Below are 27,989 nucleotides of genomic sequence, written 5' to 3'. Positions count from 1 at the left end.
TGGGGGGAGGAGCGGGGCCGGGCCCGGGAGTAGGAGGAGCCGGAGCCGGGGCTGGATCGCGGTGGCTCCGGCGGAGCCCCCGAAGTTTGAGCTGCTCCGCGGAGGGGGCGGCCTTCGTCCCGCCGCTTCCGGGGCTCCGCCGCGCCGGGCCGGGCGGAGCGGGCACCCGGGAGAGGAGAGGGTGAGGAGGGTCTGGTTCGGTCCGCAATGAAGAAGCCGGACGGGAAGGTGGTGCTGCTGGGGGACATGAACGTGGGCAAAACCTCCCTGCTACACCGCTACATGGAGAGGCGCTTCCAGGAGACGGTCAGCACCGTCGGCGGAGCCTTCTACCTCAAGCAGTGGGGGCCTTACAACATCTCCATCTGGGACACGGCAGGTCAGACCCTCGGTTCGGCGCGGACCCTCTCCGGGGCGGCCCGGAGGAGCGGGAGGGGGTGTGGGGGGGTGTCCCTGGTCCCTCGGGCTCCCGGTGTTTCCCGGTGGAAAGGGCTGCCCAGCTTTTTGCGAGGTGTTTGGCGACAGGTTGCCCCTCTCCTGCGGGGCCAGGGTCTGCGGCGCTTTGTCCCATCACCGGCTGGGGCCGGGGCTGCCCGCCGACACCTTCCGTGACTCGGTCACTGTGCCCGTGTTGTTCTTTTCCTTGTTTTTGGCTCGAGCTGCTGAAGGGAAAGATTGCGGTGGGGTGACCTCGCTGCGGACAGCGTCGGCTTTCCGAGAAGCCCAGCGCTGGAGGTGGAAGGGGGGAACCCCGCTCTGTCCCGGCGGGCTTGGGGGTGGGGCGGGAAAGGGGTGCCTGGTGGGGCGCCTGGTGCTCAGCCCCTGGTTTCGATACTACTTGTGTAAAATCGCTTAAAGCAAATGGTTTGGCAGTAGGACGAAATCTGAAAAGAAACACATTTTTTTGACCGGCCAAAAGAGGTCTTACAACAGCTAATACCTGGTATTTTGGGAGCTGCTTTGCATGGCACGGATGTGCAGAGAGAGAGAGAGCTGGTTGGCTTTCTTTTGCCCGAGTAGACAGCAAATCTAGGCAGGAGTTAGAGAGGTTACCACTCCTCACTGCGTGCTTTCAGATGTCCAATTGATATCAGCTGGTGTCAGACTCAAGACTTCCAAATGCACGCAACTCACGAATAGTTCAGATGTGGCTCAGTCCTTCGCCGCAGCCCCAAGAGCCTCTACATGAGGATTTAATGTGCAGAGAGCACGGGCTGCAGGCAGTTCCTGTCCGGGATAGCAGCAAGTGGTTGCCTGGACTGCTGTTATGTGGTAGGCATCAGCTCCCAGATGGAGGAGGGAGCACGGGTTGTGGTTTGGAGTCCTGGGGTGGAAGAGGTTGGAGGGCTTGGTCTGGTGAAGTGGTTGGGGGTCTTGGTCATATGAATACCTTGATTTGGGTTACGAGGCCAGAAAGCTCTGCTCTGTCATGTCGAGGGCCAGGCTACCCTGAAAAAATGAGGTCTGTGAACATTTTTGCCTGTAAAAGTTGCTTGTGGGACAAACATAATATTCAACATTTTTCTTGTTTTCACATTCAGCTAATTTTTGTTAAAATTTGCTAGTGCCAATAGGAAAACTGGGGGAGCCGTGGCATTGTGCAATATTCCAGTTTCCTTTGGGTGATGTTTGGGAGGGGAGTTCGTTTGCTGTGTCACTTCATGACACAATTTAGCCAAAAATGGCTTTTCCTGTGGCAGGAATTGAGGAGGAAGAATGAAACCACCAAAAAGTGTTGCAGAAACACTTTTTTTTGGGGGTGAGAGAAGAGATATTTAAGATCTTTTGCTTCCTGCATTTCTTAATCTGTTACTATGATGAAAGCTTGCTAGCAGTAGCTCTCTTCTAAATAAACTTTCTATGTCATTTGCAGTATATATTTTCAAAAATTCTACTTCAGTTTTAGAATTGATGTGTTTTACTGTGGGGAGTCTCTTGGGTGCAACTGCTGCTTGTTCCTAGTATACCAGACCCACTTGGGTGATTAGCAGCAGGCTTTATTTAAAAAGGAGAATTATCTAGTGAGATTATTCTTTGGTAATTTCCCTTATGCCTTTTTATTTTTTTTTTTCGCTATTGTTTCTACTATACAATAAAAAAACTCACTCCCAGGCTTTGTCTTCTGGGTTTAAGCCCTTTATGCTGTTAGTTATCCTTAGCGCAGTATTTTATTCCATGTTGATTGAGGATTCAGGTTCCAGCTCTATATATGGGATCTGGAAAGCTCCAGAGGTGATTCTTAAAGTGCTGGGAGAAGCATCCAGGTGATACCTGTCTCAGGACAATGCAAGTGGTCAGAGCTCATTCCCTTCCTAGCAGGCAGGGATCTCTCTGCACCCTGCATAAGTGCTGCTGCTGCTGCTTGTGTAACTCTGCAGCAGAAGCTGCTGCTGCTTCCTGAGCCTTGCTGAGACTTTTGTGGCAGGATTGCTGAAGCTGTATTTGCAGGCCAACAGTTGGAAAGTGTTGTTGTGTTGTCCTGAGGGCAGGCATAGGACATCTTCCATTCTTCTCTGTTTTTGGATGCCCGGTGTCCCATCTCTTGTGTTTCTGAGGCAGATACGAACTCTTACACCTCTCCCTGTTGTTTTGAAATCCTGCAGAATGATGGAAGTTGCCAAGACCAGGCTGAACAGTGTTGGGGTCTATGGGGTGTGGTGTAATAACAGCTCCCATTCATCTTCTAAGGAATAGCTGCTCCCAGGGCATATATATGCTTTCTCCCGTCCTGATGAAAAAGGAAGGGACCCTGTGGACATTGCAACTCTGTTGATGTTAAGTCAACAATGGAATTCAAAAGCCTGAATTATTTTTTGTTTTTGTTTGGACACCGTGTGTCTGCAGTCCTTAATCTTTGGCTCTTGTCACTCTATGGTGTCGCTTTCTTATCTCTACCAGGTAGGTACCAAGTAAGCTTGGAATTTTTGTCAAAAGGAGGAGTTTAAAATTTAGCTCTTCTGTCTGTTTATTAACTTGACCTTGCTCATTACTCAATTCTTGTGAAGCAGTTACAAGGTACATCAAATACATCATACACCAATACATTGTTTTTTCTTAACTTTATGCATAGATACATAGGGGAATCCAGAAAGAAAAAAAAAATCATCCAAGAGCTGAAAAATTCTTTAGCACCATAACATGACAAAAGTACAGTTCAATATTTGAATGTCTGCAGCTACCTAAATACTGGGTGCCAACTCAAGATGTCTGTCTTAATACTCCAGAAGTATTTTACACAATGTAAGAAACAGCAAAGGTTTGAAAATGAGGGAATGCTTGGTAGCAACTTCTAGGTCAGTACTCTAGTAAAATACACAGTTACAGAGGGTTAACTGGAGTACAAGTTTATTTTTAAGTTTTCTTAGTTCGTGTCATATTTGGTATGTGAATGTATGACTATTTTTGTTGTTGCTTATCAGCATTCTTTTGGAGACTGTTATCTCCACAGCAGTCTCCTATGTTTGACTTTCATTTCAGTTTGTCTGGTTCTTTCTTATTTTGGTATGGGTTAGGCAGTTGGCTGTAATACTGTAAACATCAAATACACTGAAGCTTTATTCCTGTAGCACAGAATTTTGTTTTTACAAGGTTATACTTCATGATTGATGAGTATATCTGCAGTAGTGGTGATAGGTCAAAAGTTAAGTATGCATTGATGTTAGTACTACATCAGTTTAATTGCTGATCATCTGAATTATTTTAAACATGGGTCATTTCTACACATCACTCTGTTGATCCTGCATCACTTCATTACTTCTCACTGTTACTCAGAAAAATCTCACTTCTTTTTTTTTTTTTTTTTTTTTTTTTTTTTCAGGAAGAATTAAATTTGCTTGCCTAAGTGCCTAGAATGTATGTTTCTATGTTGTTATCACTCCATAAATCACAGAAGTGCTCACCTGACCTGTTTTGCCAAGTTAGGTCTGACGTGCAAATTGGTTATTCTCAGGAGAACTCTTCTCTAGGCTGTACATTCACACCCCTCTTTATCTTGGAAAAGTCAGCTGCTTAGTCTAGGCTAAGTCTTTCATGTTGTTATCCACAAGTCTTAGTAAGGGTGTGCAGAAGTTGTCAGACTTGATTACTTTTTATGTAAATGCTGACAGCAAATGGTTCAACGTTTCTGGTTTTCCAATATGATGATTATGAGAGAAGTTATTTGGAAATTGCATTCAATTCAGGGAAACAAATGAGCCACAGATGGAAGAATACTTGGGAGAAGTATTATATGCTTGCTGTGTTTTTATGCTCTTTGTTTTGCCTAGCCATTTACTTTAGGCTCTTCCTCCATTGTCAGAGGCTTGGATAGATGGTCTTGTGTCTGACCCAGTGTGGCTGCTGTTGTATTCTTGGTGCAGAAAATTATTCATTTACTACTTAGAAGCTAATGCTACAATTTATATTTCCTTGTTTCTCCTTGGTTCACTTGATTCAAAAGATTTCTTTTTTTAAATGCATAGATTGTATAAGAAAAGAGACAAACTGTGAACTATTAGCATGTTTTACTAGCCTGCTGGATAGAGGTCTACTCTGTAAAGCATTTGACTGTATGCTTTGAGACAATTAGAGCAGTAAGTCTGAAGTAGTGTTTTTCAGAACCAAGGAAGGTAAGCAACATCACCAGCCACAAGAACTTTTTCATATGAAAGGAATGGAGGTCAGAGACTCAGGATGTTGAAGCTATATATATAGATGTAGATGCATATGCATCTGTGTGTATATATATATCTTCCAGGCAGCCCTGACAGCAACTGTGAAGTAAACCAAAACTTCCTGCTGGGTGTTAGTGGCACGCAGCTCTAAGCCAGCAAGTAGCCTTTTATCTTGGGCAGCACAAACACATCCTGGAATTCTGAGGGTCTCAGTCCTGCTCTGCCCTCTAAGCCTGTAATATTAACACCTGGTGGTTGCAGCTAACAATTAAGTGAGAATGTATAATTCAGGCTTACTTTCTGGTGCCTTAATATTTCAAAAGGAAAACTTGTTTTTTGTTGGATTTCAGTCTCTTTAAGTTGACACTTGTTTGTCTGATGGATAAGTGTTCCCCCAGCAGCAAGGTTTCTTGACTAATGGTAGACAGTATCCTCTGTATTGCTGGCATGGTATTAAGCAGCAGACTGATAAGTTAATAACAAGTATTTAATAAGGTTCACATTATGATCCTGTAATTGTATTTTAAGAAGCTGGGTCTGAAACTTAGGAAGTCATGCAGCATGATAATGGGGAAACATGAAGGTTAGGTGGGAAAGCAAGCTTCCCTTTTTTTCCTTCCTCTTATCTTAAACTAGGTGATTTGACTTTTTTTCTTCTGTGAACACTCAGCTATCAGTTCATATATTTACACCTCCCACCTCCATTTTGCGTCTGCAGATTTTTTTTTTTGCTATGACTTTTGACTCGTCAGAGCTAATAAGGACCAGAGAGAGAAACATAGCCTGGGAAAGGCCTTTCTGTGGCTTTGTTCAGCTGCCATGCATTTGCATAATAAAGTTTACATCTCTTGTGACTGGTTTGCTGGTGGATCAGTGCTGGTGAGCATGTGTGAATCTCTCAGTTCCTGGTGGCTGGTGTTTAACCAGCAGTAGTGCAGGTCACTGCTGGTGCTGAGCTTTCTCAGGCGAGGTTTCTTGGAACTGTTAGGTTCCTCCTTTGCTTAGTTAGGTTTTGAGTCTCTTGACATTGGGTTATTTTTTCTGCGCTTATTGTGGAGATCTATGCTTACTTCTGCGCATGTTGATTTTTTTTTTTCCTGGAAAGGGGGTGACCCAGCAAAGTTCTCAGGGTGTGACTTGCTCCTTCACAGTATGATATCAGTCCAGGCAGACCTGGGCTTCCTGATGTTTCTGAGGGAAATGTTCCCCTGTGTGGTGAATAATATGGAAATATACAGTAATCAAATTGGCTGTCAGGAGGCAGCAAGCATGGCCCTCCATCATACTAAAACAGAGGAAAGGAATACTAAGATTAAGTGGTCTATTTTCCTCACAACTGAAGATCAGTTGTAGCTACTCTGATATTCTGCTGGTTTTGACTTTAGGAAGCAGAGGACTACACTGGGAGAAAAAAAAGTGTGGCCTTCTTAATATGAGGTGGCTTCTCTAACATGAGACAGGTAGGTCAGTCAAAGCCAAAAAGGACTCTTGAGGCATGTAGAAAAGCCTTTCCAAGCCAGGTGAGGTGGTGACACAACAGCAGTTGGTGTCAAGTGTTGCTGTGTGTGAGGTGAGGTATCTTTAAATGAAGAGGTCATTTGTGAGAAGGTTTGGAAGATATCACTTCAATAATATCTTGAGCACCAGGGATCATTTAGTGAGAGGCTAATGATAGTGTACCTGTACTCAAGAGGCTGGAATTTAACAGGATGCAGGATGGGAGTGATGGAAAATAAAATGCCTCAAGTTTGTTGCCGGTGAGTTCTCGCTCAGGGGCCAGTTGGCTCCAAAAGGCTTTAATTTTTTGCTTTTTCCCTTGGGTAAAATTATCCTGCAAAATATGAAGTTGGCCTCTGTGTATTAATTGCTTGTAATTGTTACATGTAAAACAGTGGCAGCTGAGGATCAATGCCTCATACAAAAATGCTGCAGCTTCCCTGTGATTACTGTGTATGGTTGTAGTCCCCACATCTTGAAAAGGAAATTGTAAGAGCTGAGGTTCAAAGGGACAGTACAGTTAGTGGCTGAGAAAATCTCATGTGTAGCTGGGGAAAAAAATGCCTTAAGAGAGTTTGCTGTCAGTGACCTCTGTATCTGAAGCTTCTGAAGCAGGTTCAGAAGCAGAAATAAAGGGTTAGCTTTAGAGCATCTCTGGAAGCATGGTTTTATTGTTGTGAAGCAGTGCACCAGATTATTTTTTCTGTAATTAATGTTTTCTGAAGAAAAAAAGAATAACTTGGGGATTGATTAAAATTATGAAGAAATAATGAATTGTGTGGAGGAAGTTCTGTTTTCCATGTACCATAACTTAAAAATACGATGTTACCCAAGTGAAGTCAGAGGTGGCAAGTTCACTGCTGCTGAAAGAGCCTTTGTATGGAAGTGAAGTAAAAATAAAGGGAAACTTTGTCAGAGGGAATTCTGAAAAATACACAAACGTCAAAAGGAAACAGGAGACAAAATTAACACAGTTCGTTTACTCAGTTATGGCTAATTCACTTTATTGAAGGGGGACTTTTGTTTCTAACGTGTACTTTCAGTACTGACCCTTGGGGAGGCAAGCTAATGGGTAGGGTAAGCCACTTGTGAGCACTCAATGCAGTTTCAACCTCTGCAGTAATTTCTGTATCCCAGCCCCCGTGTTAAAACCCCACTTTATGTGTGGTATTTAATAATAACATGCAAAGTGACTGCACTGGTGTAGCCTTAGTGGGAAACTACTTGATGGCTCAGTGAGGCTTTCTCTTGAGTAGTGTTGGTGACCTGGGGTCACTGGCTAAAGCTCTCCAGTGTCATGCCATGAAGGCATTGAGGCTTGACAAACACTAGCAGCTTTGGAGTCCTCAGTAGCACCTCAACCTCTGTAATAAAAGAAGCTGTCTTTGTTTTCTAATTTTGCCCTGGAGTGAGGCCTCTGGTCTTAGTGTCATACTGTAAAAGGAGGGAGAGAGGTTATCATGGACCTTTTTCAAGTACACGTGAGCGAATGGTAGAAGGGAGAATAAGAATATATGTTTGTCAAATTTTTGGTGCATGTTTTGTTTTTCTGTCAAAATTTTGTTTCTTGGCTTTGGCTGATAGAAAGGAGTTTGTATAAATCCTTGACTTGATTGAAAGAGTCTATTTTAAACTTCTGTTTTAAAGTCCCAGGTCCTAAGTTAGAGTGAGAATCTTCATTATGAAGAGTTTATGCTTTTGGCATTGCATCTTTGCTTACTGAAGGAAGAGGTGTATTTTCCACATATCTCAGTCAAAACTGACTAGACAGGTGAAGGGTTAGTTTAAGTGTTGACTGTTTTGTGGCAGTACTGTAAATGTATGGAGAGAGAGAGAGGCAAGAAATGGTTAGTCAAGCAATGTAAGCATAAAGCTACTGTCAAAAACTGCAGAATATGGAAATTCATCTTCATGGTAAATTGGGGGCAGGTGGGAGAAACTAGAAAATCTCAGAAGGGTGTCCAAGAACTGGATTATTATTCACTTCCGTAAAGCCAACCTTCTAGCAGTGTATGTGTAAATAGGTGTTCTGTGCAAGACAGCATGTGATTAACACCCTGTTTCACTCCTTAGTTTAACTTTGGTATTTGTGAAATATATACCTGAGCTGTTTAAGAAATGACCAGTCTGGGCATGGGAGGGAAAACACTGGGATAGGATGGAATACTTTTGCCCCTGGTAGTTGTCTCTCTGGCTGGGTAAATAATGTTGCACAGAACATCAGAAAGCTTCATTAGCTGTAACAGAGATGCGTGTGTACGCGGCAACTCGTGTTGACCCAGTTCTGGTTATTTCTGGGTAACCAGGAACATTCCATCATTTAAAAAAAATAGCTATTTAAAATTAGCATTGCATGTTTAGGTGCCAGAACTTAGGCAGTCTGTGTTGTGGTGGCTTTTTCTATAGACTGTGGTGAACTTTTTCCTTCAGAAGGAAGGAGACAGTGAGCGCTTGGAGTACAGGCAACTGACTGTTAACTTTGTGGTTTTACAATTACTTCAAGTGCTTATTTATGGGGAGTACTTTTCTTGTTTCATTTCACACTCTGGTGCATGAATGTCGAAGCCAGGCAGACTCATGGGCAAGTTTACTGTGCCCTGGCAAAGCTGCTTCTGATACTTTTTGTAGCTTAAGTATCTTTACTGCAGACTGCAATCACATCTTATATCACAGATGTGTTGTTTGCCTCACTGCAATTATTGCCTTGTGTTGAAGTCACTAAGCATGTGAGCTTCCAAGTGATTTTTCCTGTGGCAGTGGCTGAGCTGAAGGTGAACTTGGTAATTCCTTGTCTGAGTCACATTGTGCTATTGCAAAATATCCAAACAAGTAACCTTTGTTTGGGTCTCCATCAAGAAAGAGGCTGAGTCTGTTGTGGGTACATCTGGAGCCAATACAAATAATGGAACAGAATCCTTTTCTCTCCCAAATCTGAACAATTTGCCTTTTTCCAGGTGAACCCTGGTTAGAACATCCCAGGATTTGATCAAAAAGCCTCAAACTTGTAATAAAAGCTTTTTTCCTGTGCCTGTCATATTAAGTATAACTTCATATGCAGTACCTGAAGGTATGCCTAGGAAATGAGATTTGAACTGAAGTAATACTCCTGATAGCAGATGTGGTCATAGGAAATTAATTTTTTTTCTCTTAATTTGAATGAATTTTCAACAGAAGTAGTTTGCCATTCTTCACCACAGGAGATCCAGGATAATGTCCTCTAGAACTACCAACTCAGTAAACATACAAGATTTTCTAATCCTACTAGCCTACCTGGGCATGGAAGAAAACCACTGAAATTAAAAGAGAACTTCTTAACATACTTTTTAAAGTGAGGTAGATCATCAGGTGTGCTTGTGAATCTTTTGGTGTATCTTTCCATCTCTTAGGAAGCAGACAAGAATTGTAGTTGGCTTTGTATGGGCCACCAAGGAGCCATTCATGGAAGAATTGTGCTGGAAGCCTACAGTCCTGTGTGAGCTTATTTTTTTGTGGGTGTTTTTTTTTTTTTTTAATTAAAAAAAAAAATCTAATATTTCACAGATAAAGCAAAAAGAGGAAAATGTGCATTTAAGTTTTTGCCTTTTCACCTATTCCACTGGAGCAAAAATACATTTCTGTCTAGTTTGTGGCACGGTGTGGGAACTTCCATGTATTGGGACTCCAGGAGGTGAGACATTTAAAACTTCCAACATCTTGTTATGAATTAAAGCTTCTGTGCATTCAGGTTTTTTCTGTTCTGCCCTTTTATAATTTTTGTTTTGTTTTGGTTTTATTTTTTTCTGTCATGAAAATAAGTCATCATATCCTCAGACAGAGGGGAATATTTCCTTTTTGTCTGGGCTACAGGTTAATGAATTGAAGTTTGAAATAATTTCCTTCAATAATGATTTAGCACCCAGTGTTGATACTGTTCCCTCAGTGTCTCCTGTTGATCCTCTGACATTTTTAATTCGATCTACTATGCAGTTTAATATTCCTAACAACTGCTTTTGTATTTTAGGAAATGCGTACAAAATACAGAGGAATTACGTTGTCCAGCCATTGAACTGCTCTTATGTACTTGGTTCATAAATAATGGTCTTCAGTCCAGTTGAAATAGCAGGATATTTTTGTTTTGCATTCTGCAGCTGGTGATGACTTAGGAATTTTCAGTCATGTAATATTTGACCACAGATATTTAAATACTTGAGATTTTATTTTTCTCTTAATTATCTGTAACATGAAGTATGGCTTAGTTAGACCATCGGTAAAGTATTCTTCCTGTGAGGATATAAGAACTACAAACCCCACAGGAACAGTTTGGGAGGTGGAGCAAGAGAATTTAATGTGTAGTACACATTCATAAAGAATGTGAACCAAAGGTTAGATAGATTGAAATAGCCTTAAAAACAAACAAAATGTCTAAGTGCTGGTCATTGGCTTGGTAAAAAAGGAGTCAACCAACTCTGATTTCTGCTTAAATCCATGTTCCAAATCCACTCAATGACAGCTGTCTAAAAACATATATGTGTGATGTTGTGCCCTGGTTACACTGACCTTCAGCTGAGCTCCTGCTTCCCTTTCCCCAAGGGGTTTGGGCTGATGGACTTCCCTTTCTGGTTGTGCCAGTTACTTCAGTGATGGGACTGAAGCTTCATGCAGTTTAATGCCTTGTGTTGTGAAAGTCTTTGGGAGTTCAGTGTCTGTTCTTTATAGTGGGGTTTGTGACCTGGACCTACAAATCTGTTGTTGCTCATTTGTTAATTGTCAAGATTAGAAATCATGCTATCAGCTATATTTTGGAAGGTTTTTTATTTCTTGTGTATTTATTTCCATTCTCCAACTATCATTTTCTCTCAAAAAAGGAAAGAGTTTATTCAGAGAAAGGGAGAAATAATCCAAATCTGTAGTGGCTTATTGCTAAGAAAAAAGACAAAGAAAAAGCCCTCTGTGTTTGAGTTGTTATCTTATTTTCATGAGGAACAAACACTTCTTTAAGACTATTTTTAGGACAAGCTTTCCCTCCCACAATACACAGCTGTATGTATCACATTGATATCATTTCCCTTATCTCCTTCACTGTTCCAACATTGTGTGCCCTTTCCACATTGTCCTGCTCAACTTATATTTTACTTCAATCCTTGGAAGCCCAGTGAGAGTGGCAGGGCTGGGGTCTCTTCACTTTTTGAGTGGCAGAGCACTTTGTGACCCAGTGATGCTGCCTCCTTGCCTTAATGATGAAAGAAAAGGACTTAACACAAGCAAATCTGTAGGCAGGTCCTTTTCAGTACGTAGCTTTTCATGGCGTAAGAGTTGAGTGAGTAGACACAGGGCAGTGGTAACATTTCTCTTTGTAACTTCTTCTGTATAGTGAGTTCAGCAGCAAGTTGTTTACAGTTTTTGGTGGTACGCCCTTTGTACCAGGTTGGAGAACGTGAATGAGACAAGATTTATTTTTACCATGCTTGTTTTGTGGTTTTTGTTTCTTTAATCCTCAAATTAACGCCTCTAAAGAGTGTATACTAAATATGCTCCTTAAGAGTGTAGGCAGAGAAGCCAGAAGTGGAATTAAAAGGAAGAAATAGTGCTGGAAATGTACAAGCCATCTGTTCAACTTAGCCAGCACAAGTTCTGAAAACACAAGCTATGCATCTTGTGATAAAATCATCTGAATGAGGTGAACAAGTTTTAAGTACATCCCAGTGAAACCCAGATGGCAGATGTTTGTCTGGAACAGTCTCCCAGAGGTTAACAAAACAGCCCATCAGCAAAACTTCTGCTTTTGACAAATAGCTACTATCCAGAAGCACCCAGTGAAGAAGTCTTCAGCTGAATAGAAACTGGTGGTGAGGAGTAGAAGGAGTTGTAATTTTCTTGAGGATTAATTTTCTATGAATGAATTGCAGGCATTCTTAGTTGAGAACCTGCCTATAAATTAACTGGTGCTGAAACAAATCATAAAAATATCTGCTTAATGTGTGGGCCTAGTTTTATATCCCATGTTAATGATATGACTTTCTCTTAAAAAAAATAATTTTTTTTTTCATTGTTTGCTGGAACCATGGTGTTCACTTCTACCCATTTAGCAAGGTTTAAATATTTTTCTAATTGCTAACAAAGTCTGGTTTTAAGTTAAGCTCAGTGTTACAAATCAGGAGTTAGCATATAGTTTTCTACTACAACTGAGTTCCATTTCACTAGAAGATAGTTTAACCTTAAATAAGAGGCCCCTTATCAAGTATCTGCTGGGGTAGACTGTCTGTGGGTGCTTTCTATTGCTCTGATAACCATAGCTTTCTAAGGTGTTTCAGACAAATCTGTGTTATTCATTATGTGTGCAGGAATAATTTCTCATTTTTGAAATGTGACACAGAAGGTCACTTCTGGCAAGACTATAAAAAAATTTTTTTTTTTGTGGAACCCAGTCTCTGTTTTTCAGAATATGAATGTTGTGATTTGTAGACTTTTTTTTTTTTTTTTTTACTTAGTGATGATTACCAGCACTCAGCTGCTATCCTGCACCAACTAGTGCTTGGTGAAAGCTCTCTCATTTGGAAGTATTTTTATCTTTTGCCACCTACTTCTAATCAACCTGGAATGGTACTAGTAGGAGAAAAGATTTCTGGAAGCAGTGCTTGAGGTGCTGTCTATGTATAGGCTTAGTAATTAATTTTATGCCCAGAAGGAACTATGACTGATATACTGAGGTTCTTCTCTCTGGATTGTTGGGCCCGAGTGCCTGTGCTGAGCAAAACTTTGCTGCTGCTGTGGGAGAAGCCTCTGGCTGCAGGGAAGGACGGGAAGGTGCATTCCCCGGGGGATGTGACCAGGTTGTCCTCTAAGTCTTCCAGGCTGACTGCTGAAGGCTGAGAAGCTGTTGCTTATGGTGCCCTGGTGCTGTGATAAGCATCCTGCCGATCCCTCCACATGTCTGAAGACAGCTTTATGCAGTGTCTTTTTTGCAGTTTTGCTGGGCTCTTGTCAGCCTGTTGCAGCTTCTGAAGTATTGACAGCAGGATGGAAAGAAGTGTTATCGAAATGGGGCTGGTGGAAGAAAGGTACTGCCATAGCTAATGTTCTCAGAAGTGAAACTTCTCTGTGGGAATGTGAAAGAGAAAGACAAGTTACTGTTCTTCCAGACTCTCCTTGTGTTTGGGTGTGTACAAAAAAGTTTATAGCTGCGTGGTGGTGGTTTGGTTTCCTGTACTTGGGAAGCAGTTTGAAGACACTCAGCCAGGAGACAGAAATATATATGATGTGTTTGGGGTTAAAGTGGTAATACAGAAGAATAAACTTTCTAATACATAAAACCATTTAGCTTTATTTGTACTGAAGTACAAAACTTAAGCCAAAGGGGATCTGCTATTAGTAACTATGAACTATTGTGGTGTCCCCCAGGGATCAGTGCTGGGCCCGGTTCTGTTTAATATCTTCACTGATGAGTTAGATGAGGGCATCGAGTCCACAATTAGCAAATTCACAGACAACACTAAGTTGGTGGAAGAGTGGATCAGCTGGAAGGCAGGAGGGCTCTGCAGAGGGACCTGGACAGGTTGGAGAGTTGGGCTGATTCCAATGGGATGAGGTTCAACACGGCCAAGTGCTGGGTCCTCCAGTTTGGGCACAACAACCCCATGGGGAGCTCCAGGCTGGGCACAGAGTGGCTGAGAGCAGCCAGGCAGAAAGGGACCTGGGAGTCTGGATTGACAGGAAGCTGAACATGAGCCAGCAGTGTGCCCAGGTGGCCAAGAAGGCCAATGGCATCCTGGCCTGTATCAGGAACAGCGTGGCCAGCAGGTCCAAGGAAGTGATTCTGCCCCTGTACTCAGCCCTGGTGAGGCCACACCTCGAGTCCTGTGTCCAGTTCTGGGCCCCTCAGTTCAGGAAGGAGATTGAGGTGCTGGAGCAGGTCCAGAGAAGAGCAAGGAGGCTGTGAAGGGATCCAGCACAAGTCCTGTGAGGAAGGGCTGAGGGATCTGGGGGTGTTCAATCTGGAGAAGAGGAGGCTCAGGGGAGACCTCATCACTCTCTACAACTCCCTGAAAGGAGGGGGTAGCCAGGGGGGGGTTGGTCTCTTCTCCCAGTAAGACAAGAGGGCATGGACTTAAGCTCTGCCAGGGGAGGTTTAGGTTAGATATTAGGAAAAAATTCTTGACAGAGAGGGTGATCAGACATTGGAATGGGCTGCCCAGAGAGGCGGTGGATTCTCCATCCCTGGAGGTTTTTTAAGAAGAGACTGAATGTGTCACTCAGTGCCATGGTCTGGGAGCCACAGTGGTAGTGGATCAAGGGTTGGACTTGACGATCTCAGAGGTCCTTTCCAACCTGGCTGATTCTGTGATATTCCTTCTCTAAAACACCACTGTCCTTAATTAAGATGCTTGCCAGGTTCATGATATTTCCTTGCACAAAAATTGGTACTGTGTATTGTATTGATTGACTTGGGATGTATGTAGTTATTCTTCTGCAGAAAATTGGTATGTATGTAGTTACCCTTCTGCAGAAAATCCTGTGGGGAATTTTGATTAAGGAGGGGAAAAAAAAAAGTTGTTAAGAGATATCTAAGGCAAAAGCAAAGTATCTAATGAGGAAGTCGAAAAACCTAAGTAAACTTAAAACAGGAATAGAAATGAAGAAAACCAGGAAGCATTTCTCATCTGTGAGGGAACGGGCAGATTCTGACTTGCTAATTTTTAGCTGGCACCCAGCAGGAATGCTTGACAAGTGGTAGCATTTCAGAGTGCTTCTTGAGATACATTTAGGAGTGCAATCTCAATTTAGCCCTGCCCATTTCTGAATTAATTGATTTTAATTTTTAGAAAAAATCACACACCTGTGTCAATATTTGTGTGGGTCAACTGGAAGTCAGCTGAACTTGCCAGATCCTTACTGAGCACTACAGAGCATGGAGCATGTGTGGAGTGACCTCCCATCCTTGCAGTGACAGTCATTTTTTTCCAAAATACACCTGGCTGTGCATTCCTGGTTTGAAGAGCAAACTTAGGAAAGAGAACATAAGCTTTGGATATTTCCTTTCAGAGTGACTCTGAAGATAAGGACTTGGTAACTGGCTTTACTTAGCAGTTGCATAGAGAAGTGGGCTCCTCTGCAGTGCCTATTCCCCTGTGGAAAAGGAATTGTACATTTGAGGAAAAAGTATTGGTTTTCAGGTACTGGAAAGAAAAACAAACTGATTCCAGAGCTCATCCTGTGGAAAATTCATTGCCTTTCAGTAGGAGGGACTTCTCTTGAAGGAGATGGATTGGTATTCCAGCAGGTGTTATGACCAAAAGGCTTCTTGCAAAAGCCAAAAGCAAACTTCTTATGCAGGCAAGGTTATTTTTACAGCCCTGTTCTGTAACTGGCCTCTTTGTTACCTGCTGCTGAGCAGTATTGGACTGTCAAGGTCTGCTGCTACAGTTAAGTGTTCAGTGCTATTGCTTGCCACAGAACTCTTCCAAAGTAAATCCAAAGGGTTTTGGTTTTTTTTTTTTCCCCTCATGTTTCACTTCCAATCATATCTTTTCTTAAGAAGGTCAGCTGCCAAATGGCCACTTCTATTTAAGTAGCAGTTTAAAGCAGTTCAGTAGAATTTCACATTGATGCTTACATTTTACTTACTCAGTTCAGATTTCTAAATTAATCCTTGTACTCCTGCTCTCACTTTAGTACAGGTATGCAGGAGCTTCATAAATTTAACTCTTGAGCACCCTGCCATGTTTTCTTTTCAGTAGAGAAGGTGCTCATGTTAGATCTCAGCTGGAGTTCCAGATAGGCAAGATGATGATGTGCAATAAATCTGGCATGTCCTCATTTCTTTTGCCAGACTTCAGTGTTTAGATAACGAGTCTTCCTACACCACTTTGAGGTTTCAGAGGGAAATGGATAAATACCATTTTTTCAGTTTGTGCTGCAGATGCATTCAACATATGCAAGCTGGGGGGGAGGGGGGTGGTAAGGTCAATTCTGTTCTCTTACAGGACTCTAGACTTCCAGACAGCTGAAAATATTTGGACTTCTTGAAGCTTCTGGGGTTGTTTCCATCACTTAAAAATAAATGCAGTCGATGAAGAGAACTAAATAAAATGAGTGGTTTGAAAAAATGAAGTCTAGCTAAATGAAAAAGCCATGCAGGATTGTAGAAGCACCAGTGGAGATCTTTAGCTACAAATGGGGGTTGTTGGTTGGTTTTTTTTTGGTTTTTTTTCCCAGGTTTAGCTAAAGTTTTTGTTGGCAAACCTTGCAGGGTGGTGTGGTTAGAATCCTTTTCTGTATAATGCTTTGTGTTACTAGTCAGAATATGATTCAATTCAAAACATTGGATAGAAAGCATATTGGTGGAGTAAAGTTGGTGTTTCTATGGGAACTTTGATTTTGAAATTAAAATTCATGTGAGCCTAGAAGCTTGGGCTTAATTTCATTATTGTAGTGGTAAGTTCTGATTTGTTCTTGGCAGCACGAAAAATAATTTTGTAATTATGCAACAGAACAGATTCTGGGTATTCTTTTGTCCCAGAAATACTGAAACTAGCCCATGGACTAAATCTTGTAGATAAAAGGGATCTCCTCTGATAGTATTTATTCTCCTTTTTTTTTTTAGGAGTTGTGCAGCTCCTTTGTCTGGGGAAGCCATTGCTGGTTATAGATAACCATGAGTATGCATTTATTCCAAAGACACTAAATTAATAAGTCTCCCTATAAAAGGATGATTGCAGCTAGGAATTCACAGGCTAAACAAATGGGTAAGGCTGCAAATTAAGAGAGACTAATTTGGTGTGGAGTGCTGTTGACAGGTTAAGCTGGATTCATTTGGGCAATAGTTTGTATTTTGCAAGGTCCATTGAGTTGATAGTAAATGACAAACTGAGCTCTTGGTGCCCCACAGTGCTCCAAAGCCTACGAGCTGTTCTGAAAAGTATACCAGATGTTGGGAGGGATGAAAGTGGTGAAGAGTTTAAGTAACCTCATAGCTTCACTGAGGCTCTTACATTCTTGGTTGTAGAATAATCTGGAAAGGCTGGAAAAAAAGTTATACATACGATTAATGGTTTAGAGGCATCTGCCAGAGGCAGAGAGCTTGAATATGAAAAAAAGGGCTGGTTTCTCTGGATTGACAAGAAAGATATTAAGCCATATGATAGCACCTGTTAGAGAAGAGTGCTTTTTTTCTGGTTTATTTTTTATTCCTTTTCTTTTTTTTTAGTAAGAGAATACATAATGAAGGTGAAAGTCTTATCAAAACAGAGAGTCTGAAAGCTGAAATGCAGCAAAGCAATTTGTGGGATATTAACTTATCTTTCTTTGCTTGCTTTATAAAATAAAAATACCTCCTTAGTCAACAAGATAAGTCAACAAGTAAAATTCTATCATCTTTATAATGCAGGACATCAGATTTGAATGAGGATTACACTTGATCTCTGCTCTTTCTCTATAAATTTTAAAAAATTATTTTATTTTCCCATCTCTCTCTTGTTAACTTGATCTCCTTCCTATGAGTGTCTGACAGATTTGTCTTTGGGAACCAGTAAAAGAAGCCATCACTGCCAGTTGTGGAATGAAAGTTGACAAGTTACTCTTTAGGGATGGATCAAAAAAGTTTCTGGGAATATTTAAACTAGTTCATGACTGAATAACAGCAGTTTTGATGAGATGACTGAGGGATGTTTATCCTTGGCGAGGTGGGGGTGAGGGAGTTCATCTGCAAATAACCAGCTTTTTTGGATAGCTCTGCAACTCAGCATGCTCTGCAGGATTAGCAACGGATTGATCTGCACCAACATGAGCTCCTAGGCATCTGCTTTTAGTCTGGCTGCCTTTAGAAGGTGAAGAGTTTATGTAAAAACACATTTCTCCATAAAATATCTCACTGTGACTGTCAAAACCCCACAGCAAATGTTTACCCGTGTTTCAGTTCTTTGAAGGTGTGCTGTGAGTTGAAGCTCTGTGTCTTTTTGAGGCATTTCTTCAGCACATGAGGAAAACGTTGTCAACAGACACTTACTTTGGAGCTTCTACCAGCACACGCCTGGGAAGGGAACCTTTTTGGAGGGTATGAAATCAAGCTAGCCCTGTATCAAAAAAATTTTCCCCTTTTGCTGAAGAAAAACACATCACCACAAGGCGTCATCTTCAGATAAAGCTCAGATGACCCTGTGGATCATTAACCACATCTCGGGGTGTTTGGCATGTGACGTGCCCTATTCCACGCTGACATTAGCCTTGCACAACTGCCCCACGTGCTGTTTGTCCTGACAATAAAAGGACCATTTAAGTGAACTTGTTTGGAAGAAGTGTTTTAAGTGAATTGTGCCAGAGTATCACTTTTGGAATGTTGGTTGAATGGGTGTTTTGATGGTGGGTAAAGAGCCAGCTGAAAGCGCTTGACCTGTTGGTGCAGTTCAAGTGTGGTGAGGGAAGGCTGTTCTTGGGAAGGAGAGGGGCATGAAGGGGGTCAAGGCTGTCTTTGAGCTGTAATCACTCTGGGTGCATATAGCAAAAAATTAAAATAGGAAACACAGCCAAAATAGAATCGTGAGCCTTTTTTTACTGATGAAAATGATAAAAGGAGAAGCAAATTGATAGTAGCTGCTGCTGTCATCTGTTTTAGCTGGCTGTTACGGTGACTGACTGCCCTTTTGAAAAGGCTGTAAACTAGGAATAAGCTTGAATCTGTAAAAAATTAGTGTTACTATTAGCAAAGTTATCCTTTTAAGGGAAGGGTCATCTTTCAGAAATAAAGAGAAGTGGCTAGAATTTCAGTGCAGAATCTTTTATGTACTTAATATTTGTTGGTCCCTGCTGAGACATGTCTTGCAAAATTTATTTATGGCATGCCTGTTACTTTTAGTTCATTTATGATATTTAAAAGGGGAGTGGGAAGAAGTAGGCTAAAATAAGTCTTGGATATAGCTTTGTTTCATGAAATATATTAATACTCTTAGGCATAGAGTATAGCGGAATTTCCATTTCCAGTCAGTAAATGCCCCCTTTTTCTTTATTTCAGATTGCTTTATTCCTTTCCCAACCATAGAGGTGGTGAATACAACTAAAAAAAAAAAAAAAATTCATAGGCTGCCCCCATATTAGAAGAAACAAGAAGAGTAAAACCTTGTATAGGATACAGGGTATAGTGTGGTTCTTTTTTTCCTGTTTATTTTTCTGTTTGTTTTATTTTTCATAGAATCATAGAATGTTTTAGGTTGGAAAGGACATTAAAGATCATCAAGTTCCAACTCCCTTGCATGTCCAGGGACACCTCCCACCAGACCAGGTTGCTCCAAGCCCCATCCAACCAGGCCTGGAACACTCCCAGGGAGGGGGCAGCCACAGCTTCCCTGAGCAACCTGTGCCAGTGTCTCATCATTCTTACAGTAAATAATTTCTTCCTAATGTATAATCTAAATCTGCCCTCTTCCAGCCTGAGACTGTCCTTCCCCTGTTTTCCTCTAGTCCCCTTCAGTTACTCGAAGGCTGCTCTCAGGTCTCTTTGGAGCCCCCTCTCCTCCAGGCTGAGTAACCTCAATTTTTAATTTTTGTATTATGAAATGTAGTAGGAGGTAAAAAATCTATGATTTGTGGGCTTAGTGCCCTTAACTGAAGCAGGGAAACTAAGAGTTTGCTTTTCTTAAATCACTCTGGTAGCTGCTGGTGTGGGCTAGCATCCCAGGAGGCAGTTATCTTTTGGCAGAATGTTAATTGCTAATTTAGGTGCCCAAAAGGATGTTGGTTTTGTGACGTGAAGGAGTGAAAATAACAAGTTTTATTTTTTTCCCTTGCATGTTACACTGGAGACAAAATCCTCGGTAACAGACCTTGATGTTTGTTTTTTTCCTGAATACTTCTGTAGCTTCTGTTATTCCATGGAGAATGTATTAATATCTGTTAAATATTTCTGTTTGCAGAGACAAATCTTTTATCCTCTGAGGATAAAAGATAAGATTTATGGTCTTATGTGTGTAAGAATTAGTCCTTTCAAATGTCCCCGTGGTTGTTCATAGCTGTGCATTTTTCCTCACTTTTTATTCCTATAAAAATTTAGATATCCTAATAACACAGTTTACATTTATTTAAGGTGGAGTCTTATCCCAGACACTGCTGGATCACTGGTAGTTCAGTAGATTTCTAAGAAAAAAAAAAATCTCTAATAATTTTTTTCACACAGAAGGGTGCAGCTTAATCACTTAGGGTAAATCCAAACCCTTTGCTGCCTCCAGTTACATAACTAATTGGATTTTCTCAAGTTTATCAGGCTGTTCAGACAAAAGCAGATTTATTAAATTGAATATTTTATTACTTGGTAGAATTCTGTTCTATAATCTGCTGTAGATTGTATGAGATTTCTGCATGTGAATTCAGTGGGGACTAGGTTATATTGACATAATGTAATGCCACTTCCAGATCAGGAAAAGAATACTATATTCTTTCTTCCTAACAGCACACTGAGCTCTTGAGATCTGCCTTTTATGCAAATGTCACAGAGATGAATGTATTGGAAAGCATCTTCTGCTTCACTGTTTATGGCTTGCAAGGCTTTCTCATCTGTGGCAGACAGTTCCTTTGAGTCTGGAACTTGCCTCCATTTGAATATTGTGATTTTTTTTTTTTTTTTTCCTTCTTTTTTTATGGGAAGATACTTGTGCACTTGAAACAAATATCCTGAGTATATTTGCCTTTTTGAATGCCAGCCTTTAATGGAGGAGGAGGAGGAGTGCTCATGCAGTGTATTTTCTTTATCTATATAATATATATATATCTTTATCTATATAACAGGATGAATAACCAAATGCTGTCAGGCTTGGATCTGATCAGTTTTGGACATGAGCTTGTGAATAACATCTATATAGAGTGTGTGTGGTTGTGAGAAGGAGCCATACATGCAGCATGAAGGTGCTTCTATGTGTTTTTATGTTTTAAATTGGAGTGAAAAGTGCTTGACGGACTCAAGCTGTGTTAATTGTTTCTGTTTATTGTAAAGGTGCTTTTGGATAACCCTTATTTTCTGAGGCCAGATCTGAGGGGATTTAAGATTTAAGTAATTTGTAGATAATGACTGCGCAGTGGGTAAGTCCCAGTCTTTCTAGTCATCTATTTTTGTGTGAAAGTGAAACATTGGTTAGGGGAGGTGTGATATTTATTGTATGATAGGTAAAGCTGAGTGAAGGACAGGGCTCAGTTGGGCTGTCCTGTGTCACGTTGCCCAAGCCAGAAGCCAATGGTTGCTCCTGTTCATGTGGCTTTCTTGCTCCCACTGAACTCCTGTTTTGCAGAAGGAGCTTTAAAAGCCTAAAATGATTCACGTTGAGATGCCCAACAATTGAGAGTAAGTTGCACTTAGAAATTGAGTAGGCTTGTCCCAATCATATGTTGCATTGAGCCAGCTTTCTTGACTGTTTTTGAATTATTTTTCTTTGGAAGGCTGTATTACAAGACTTTGTTCACTGTTCACTTAACCCATGTGGCTGTTGTTTTCTTCTTCTGTGTGTCGCTCTTTCTACTTTAAAACATGAAAGTGAAGCCCTTTAGGCATTAAGATCAGGACTTTCCCTGTGTTTATGTTGCATTCTGCTTTGGCCAAGACACTCCTATCTGATTTAATAACCTAAATAGAAGCTCATGAAATAGGGCACAGTTCACGCCTTGGATTTTGATTCATATCTAAGTAATGAGTATAAACAAAATAAAGTCATTGTGATTTTCAGTAGAGTTAGAGGTCTGTTGCATTCCATAATGCTGCATATTGAATGTGTGAGGGTGGAGCTTAAGTGTGTTTTCTAGTTCTCAGCTTCTGTTGCTTTTGGTGGATTGTTTTTTTGGAGGACTAGTGGTAGGTTTTGGTGTTGTTTTCTTTTTTTTTCCCATAAACTTTTATTCTTTGTTATTGGGGATTTTTGGAGGAAAACTGAATGCTGGCATTTTTCTAATGGATCAGGAAATCGTGTTCAGACAGCACCTGGCTATGTAAAAATTTAGCTCTCCAGTGCTTTCTGACTCATACGTTTCCACTAATTCCTGCTTACGTCCTTCATGTTAATTCTTTGGTAGGGAGAGCTTTATTTTTATCCTCAAGTAACCACAGGCACAGTCCTGATTCTTAATAAAGCTCCTTATTTCATGGCAAATGTGATAAAGCCACCTAGAAGAAATAATCATCAGTCTTGAAGTAGGTAATGAAGAACTCTGGCTTCATCAGTGTCAAAACATTACAGCTTGACTCACATGTGGACAGGGCAATTTTGCTGAAACCTTCAGGGGCCTTTATCATTCAATCTTTGATAGTCAGCCCGTGTCTCTGTATGTGTGCACAAACAGAAAACTCAATTCCTAGCAAAATTGTTTCCCCTAAAGCCTTCTAAAGGGTCACAGCTTTACTGCTTTGTCTGCAAACAGAAGGAAATGCTGTTCCTTAAAAAGGAGTTTCTTTGTCTGCTCTTGTGATCATGCAGATGTCCCCACAGAGGTTACTCAAGAGCATCAGGATCACCCTTTGAACCTTCATCCACTGCAGCTGAATCCTCAGCTCTGGATTCTTACTAATAGTGATTTCTTTGCTGTGTCACGGGTGTCATACTTTCTCTTTTCTTTCCTGTTTTGGCTGCTTCCTTAGGGCACAATTTCTGTATCTCTGCCTCTACACTCATTCTTACAAAGCTTCTTATAAAGCACTTATAAAGATTCTTATAAAGGAGAAAGAATTTTGAAAGGGAAAACCTAGTTGATAGCTTGTATTTTTGTCTGTTCCTCTCTACTGTTCAGATTACAATCCTGTCTAAATAAGAGTGAAAATACTTACAAGATACCTAGTTTTATGGACTGAGAAATTTCTGGACAATTTTGCACTCTTGTTCATTTTTACTGCAAAGTTAGTGTGCTCACTTCTGTGTAGTTTTCCACACCATGTATCTACTTTAGGAACTAGGAATTTAGTACCCTACACAGACTGTCAAACTAGAATAATGACCTCACTTTTAAAGCATCTTCTGGAAGACCTTTTTAGTTCTTTACTGATTGTGGTGTTCTGTTCCTTCAAGACTCAAAGTACTGGTCTGTTTTGCATTCTTGCACATCCTCAGCAGTGAGAGATTGAAAACTTGTTCTTCTGGTAGAGGATTTCTTGAAAATGAGTTTGTGCGTGGGTGCCTATGCTGCTGAAGAAATTGTGAAAGCCTTTGAAGAGGTGGTAGGTAAGGAACGTGCAGCTCTAGCTGGAGGAAATCTTTTGCTCTGGTAAATATCAAGAGGTACTTCAGAGGCTACTCTGGGATACCACCCCTAGGGGCAGGGGGCAAGAGGAGAGCTCCAAGGAGGAGACTCTTTCAGAAGGAAACTGGTGCAGTGGCCAGCAGGTCCCATGGCTGGGAGTTGGGAGGGAAGGGGATGTTTGGTCAGGCTATGGTTCCATCCAGAAAAAGGGTTCACATGGGCTGCTGCCCTCCAGCTGAGAGGTTGGGGTGCTGTGGGAGGGTATGTAGACCAAAGCCTAGGCCTTAAGTTGAATTCTTGGAACACTTTAAATCTAGCCTTGTTGGATTTATCAGGTTAGCCTCTTGCAAAGTTGACTTTTTCCCTTCTTTCTACCCTGCATTTCTTATGAACTTTAATGGTACTGAGGTCCATTTGGTTCAAAATTCTCTGTGTGTATGGTGACCATACAGCACATTGAAAATGCTTGTTGGCTGTGCTTCTCCTGAGGGGGTCAAGTCTCCAGCAGGACTTCATATAATTGTTGGAAGAGTCTCTGGAAAGCTAATGGTGCTGCAGGTTGTTATATATCCGTAGCAATATATTGAACTGCTATAAATAAGGCAAAATATAAAGATAAAAAGAAAAATGGACATTAGTTTTTGGCTGCTTGGCTTTAGGAATTTCTGTATGTTGTGCATTTGTGGTTGATTTGGTTCTTCTTGCAGTTCCTTTGATTGCAGATGAGTTGATAGTTCTTTCACTGTTACTTTTCTTTTTTGAAAGGGTGAAATTATTGAATTCTTAGATTCAGGGTTTTCTGTTTATTTTTGCCAACTTTATAAAAAGGTACATGTCTGTAGTGGGACAAGATGGGTACAGAGGAAGAAGTAACTGGTCATAAGAAAGGGGTGGCTGTTTTCGTGCAGTAAGGTTTTCACAGTAACATCTGATACTATTTTGGACAGGTAAAATATTAAATACCTGGTGTAGTTTTGGGAGATTTCCACATCCCTGTTTGTTCCAGTCCTTAAGTGTCAGAAGTGGTCTGTTCAAGGAAACTGTGCTACAAAAATAAATCACATGTTTTTTCTGTATGTAGATTGTGCTATGTGGGAGAGTGAGACTATCCATAATTCCTTTGAAATAATTAATCCCTTATGGAAGGTAAATTCTTCTTCATGTTTCTTTCCCCTTTTCAAAAATATAGTAATTATAGAAGTAGCCAGTTTGTAGTTAAGAGTGTAAAAATATCATGGTTTATATTCTGTTGTTCAAGATTTGCATTAGCATAAAAATTCCATAAAACAAGTATTAGTATTGTGCGAGGATTCGGTTGCTGTAGCAAATTATTTTGGGGGCTGGATTTTATGTCTTAGGCATCTCAAGTGGGAAAATGGGGGAGGATAAATGTTCTATTGTGGTTTCCAGGCCACAATATAACCAGGATTCATGTAAGAATGAAGTAGGTCATGGCACAACCTTCTACTGAAAAATGGGAGACTTAAAAACACGCTTGTACTGCAGCTGAAAACACAACTTTGAAGAGGAGGTTGAAGGAAAAAGTGTAAAAGCACTGACTTTCTCCCTTGCTCAATGTACAATACCCTTCTTTTGCTGGAGGAAAACAAAACTTCATACAAAAGTACCCAGAAAAAATGCTCCATAAACTTTGCCTAGTGCTTTTCTGAACTTCACTCATTGAACTTCTGACCTCTGCAGTGTCATGCAGCACTTATTGCCAATTATTCACAGCGTAGGATAATATGTAAACTACATGCATGTTTGGTTTTTTTTATGGCAAATTCTTATTTTCTGCATTAGGACAGAGTAAATAATTGTTTCTGGTTTATTTTCTCAGTATTAGGCCTGAATTAATAGACATCTGCTTATACTCTTTTTCCAACCGTTTGCAAGCATCAGAGATCCCATAATTTTTGCGTGCTTCTGAGCATCCTTAGTAGCTTCCTTTAGACATCTTTATAGTGTACTCAGAGTCTTTCTTTGTTCTCTGACAGTTACTGGAGTTTCACTAAGTGTTAAAAAGTGTGGTGAGCTTTGGATTTAATTTTCTAGCTTGATGTTTTTCAGTTTTGTTTACTGATAACAATGAACATCACATCTCTTTTCTGGCTGCCATGGAGTAGTGTCCCTTAGTTGGCCAAAGGACTGAAACAGTTGCTCAATGATCTATTTTAAGTTCAATTCCTGTCTGGAGATGGGCCCCAAGTTACTATCACAGTTTTCCCAATATATGCTAACCTATATTTTTCAGCGTCTATTTATTCTGCCTTTCCTATTTCAAAATAATTTGCAAGGTTTTCACAATGCTGTAAGTCATGGAGGTCAGTAGCTTTCTGCAGATTGTCTCCTGATTTTCTATAAATGGAGGCTCTGTACAAAGAGACTGTATGAAAAGAGCTGATAAATTACAATGATACTTAAATATTCAGAAGAGTATAATTGGCTTTTTTTTAAACTTGGTTTTTCTTTGTTCATTCACACTTCTATTCTTAGTGACCTAAGGCTGACTCTTGTGGCTGGTTGAAATGTAATGTGTGTTATCTTTTTCTTGATCAAGTTTTCAGGAGTTGAATGAATGTGCTACAGCAAATTCTAAATGCAGGATGTATTGCAGTTCTTGGTAGGAAAGGAAAGCACTGTCTGTCTTCCTCATTTCCTTTAGTCCCTTTGCAGCTACTGAAGAAAGTTGTTTGCTTCTTAGAACTTAAAGAGAAGTTAATTTTTCAAGAAATAATTTTGCAGGACACTATCAAGGCTTAGTGTTGGTGAATGTGGGGGGGAAGAAATGATTTGTTATTAACTGTTGGTTATTGAGTGATGGTCAGGACAACTTAAGACAAATTATACTTAAAATGTAGTTAGGGTTCTCTATATTGTGTGGGTTTAGTATTCTAAAAAAAGTGTGAGTACTTGTGATGGGACATAGGCATATTGATACGGGCTAAACGTGGCAGCATTAAAGACAAGTCTTTTCCTATAAAGCCAGGGTACCTGAGAACTTGTGGGCATGTAGAATAGAATTAAACTGCTTTCAAAATCCTTCAAAACTTAGAAGTGGATTACTGACTTTGATCCAGATTTCTGAACTGAATGTACTTGAAAGTGTGTACTGAATTTATTGGAGTAATAAGTTCTAGCAAAGTTTGAAACAGTGGAACTTGTTTTCTCATTTTAAATGGTTAAAGAGGTGGAATGGGCCATCTGTGAATGCAAGCAGGGTGGCTGTTAGTGTGACATAAATTAACTACCATGCAATGTAATAAAATAATAAAAAAAACCCTACAACTTTTTTTTTCTTATTGTGAATACTGTTTCATGTTTTCTTGCTCATCTGTACAGATTCCCTGCTCTGAACTTGAGCTAGCAGTGAGCTCATCTGCTCTCTGGCACGCTTGCACCCGCAAGGAAAAACAGAAGGAAAAAACCCTGGAAATTCTATAAATACCACATTTTTACCTTCACTGCCGCATCCAGACTTGTGGAATTGGCTTAAAATCCCCTTAAAGTCTTTTACTCAGTTAATAATGTATCTTCCAGCAGACTAACTTTTTGCTGTGTTTAAACCTTTGCCAGGACGGGAGCAGTTCCATGGCCTGGGGTCCATGTACTGCAGAGGAGCTGCTGCCGTGATCCTCACGTACGACGTGAACAGCCTCCAGAGCCTGACAGAGCTGGAGGAGAGATTCTTGGCCCTGACAGACAGTGCGAGTGCTGACTGCATTTTTGCTATTGTTGGAAATAAAGTTGACCTCACCGACGACTGTGCTTTGCCACCGGATGAAAACAGACCCGAGAAGGCTCTCGCCAGCTGCGGCTCGAAGGTGCGAAAACAAGTCCGTGCGGAGGATGCCATTGCACTCTATAAAAAGATACTGAAATATAAAATGCTCGATGAGAAAGATGTGCCAGCAGCTGAGAAAATGTGCTTTGAGACCAGTGCAAAAACAGGGTATAAGGTGGACTACCTCTTTGAAACTGTGTTTGAGATGGTCGTCCCGATCATCGTACGGCAGAAAGCCGAGGGGCCGCAGCAGACTGTAGACATCACTGACTACAAGCCAGCAAAAAGGACAAAATCTGGTTGTTGTGCCTGAACCACTTACATGACATTCAAAAAAGGGGAAGGATTGTTTGCTCCGGCAAACTGAGGAGTGACAAGTGTTTGCAGTTCACCAGGAAGGAAAAGTCAGAATAAATAGACTAGAAGGGTGTATGTGAAAAAACCCAAATCTTCTGACCATTAGAGGTTTCTGGGAAGCTCTGCGTGTGAAAATAGGAATGTGCATGAAGTTATGGAGGAAGAATTGCCAATTTTCATGGGCTCTGAAGACACATGGTTTGTTAGCAACAACCATTTGAACAGTTTTGAAGGAGTCTTTTTTTTTTTAATGACTCTCCATTTCATATTGCATGTTAAAGATCTGTTTGTGTACTCTTGACAGCTTTCATGTGATTATAATCTTTCCCCTTGCATTTCTAACTATGGAAGTCTGAATGCATGGTACTTTTTTATTCTTAAGAAAAAAAAACGAAAAAGAAAAGAAGAAAATTCAGGTATAATTTATATTTGTAGCTAATAAATCAATCACAGTCTTTTTATGTCAGAAATAACAGTGTACGATTCAGAAGCTGAATGATTAAAATCACTGTGGATACATA

At 40.7% G+C, this 27,989-nt stretch overlaps 1 protein-coding gene across 1 annotated transcript; it reads left to right on the top strand.

The window, feature by feature from the left end:
• Nucleotides 1-13: 13 nt before the first annotated feature.
• Nucleotides 14-27,989, top strand: RAB20 (RAB20, member RAS oncogene family). Its single transcript, XM_071743162.1, has 2 exons — nucleotides 14-379; nucleotides 26,904-27,989. Exons 1-2 carry the CDS (start codon nucleotides 208-210, stop codon nucleotides 27,422-27,424), a joined length of 693 nt encoding a protein of 230 aa, XP_071599263.1. The 5' UTR covers nucleotides 14-207; the 3' UTR covers nucleotides 27,425-27,989.

Source organism: Heliangelus exortis, chromosome 1, assembly GCF_036169615.1.
Source record: "Heliangelus exortis chromosome 1, bHelExo1.hap1, whole genome shotgun sequence".
NCBI classification, from domain to species: Eukaryota; Metazoa; Chordata; class Aves; order Apodiformes; family Trochilidae; genus Heliangelus; species Heliangelus exortis.
Note: the sequence above shows the minus strand (reverse complement) of the source record. Positions and strands in the feature narration are given on the sequence as shown.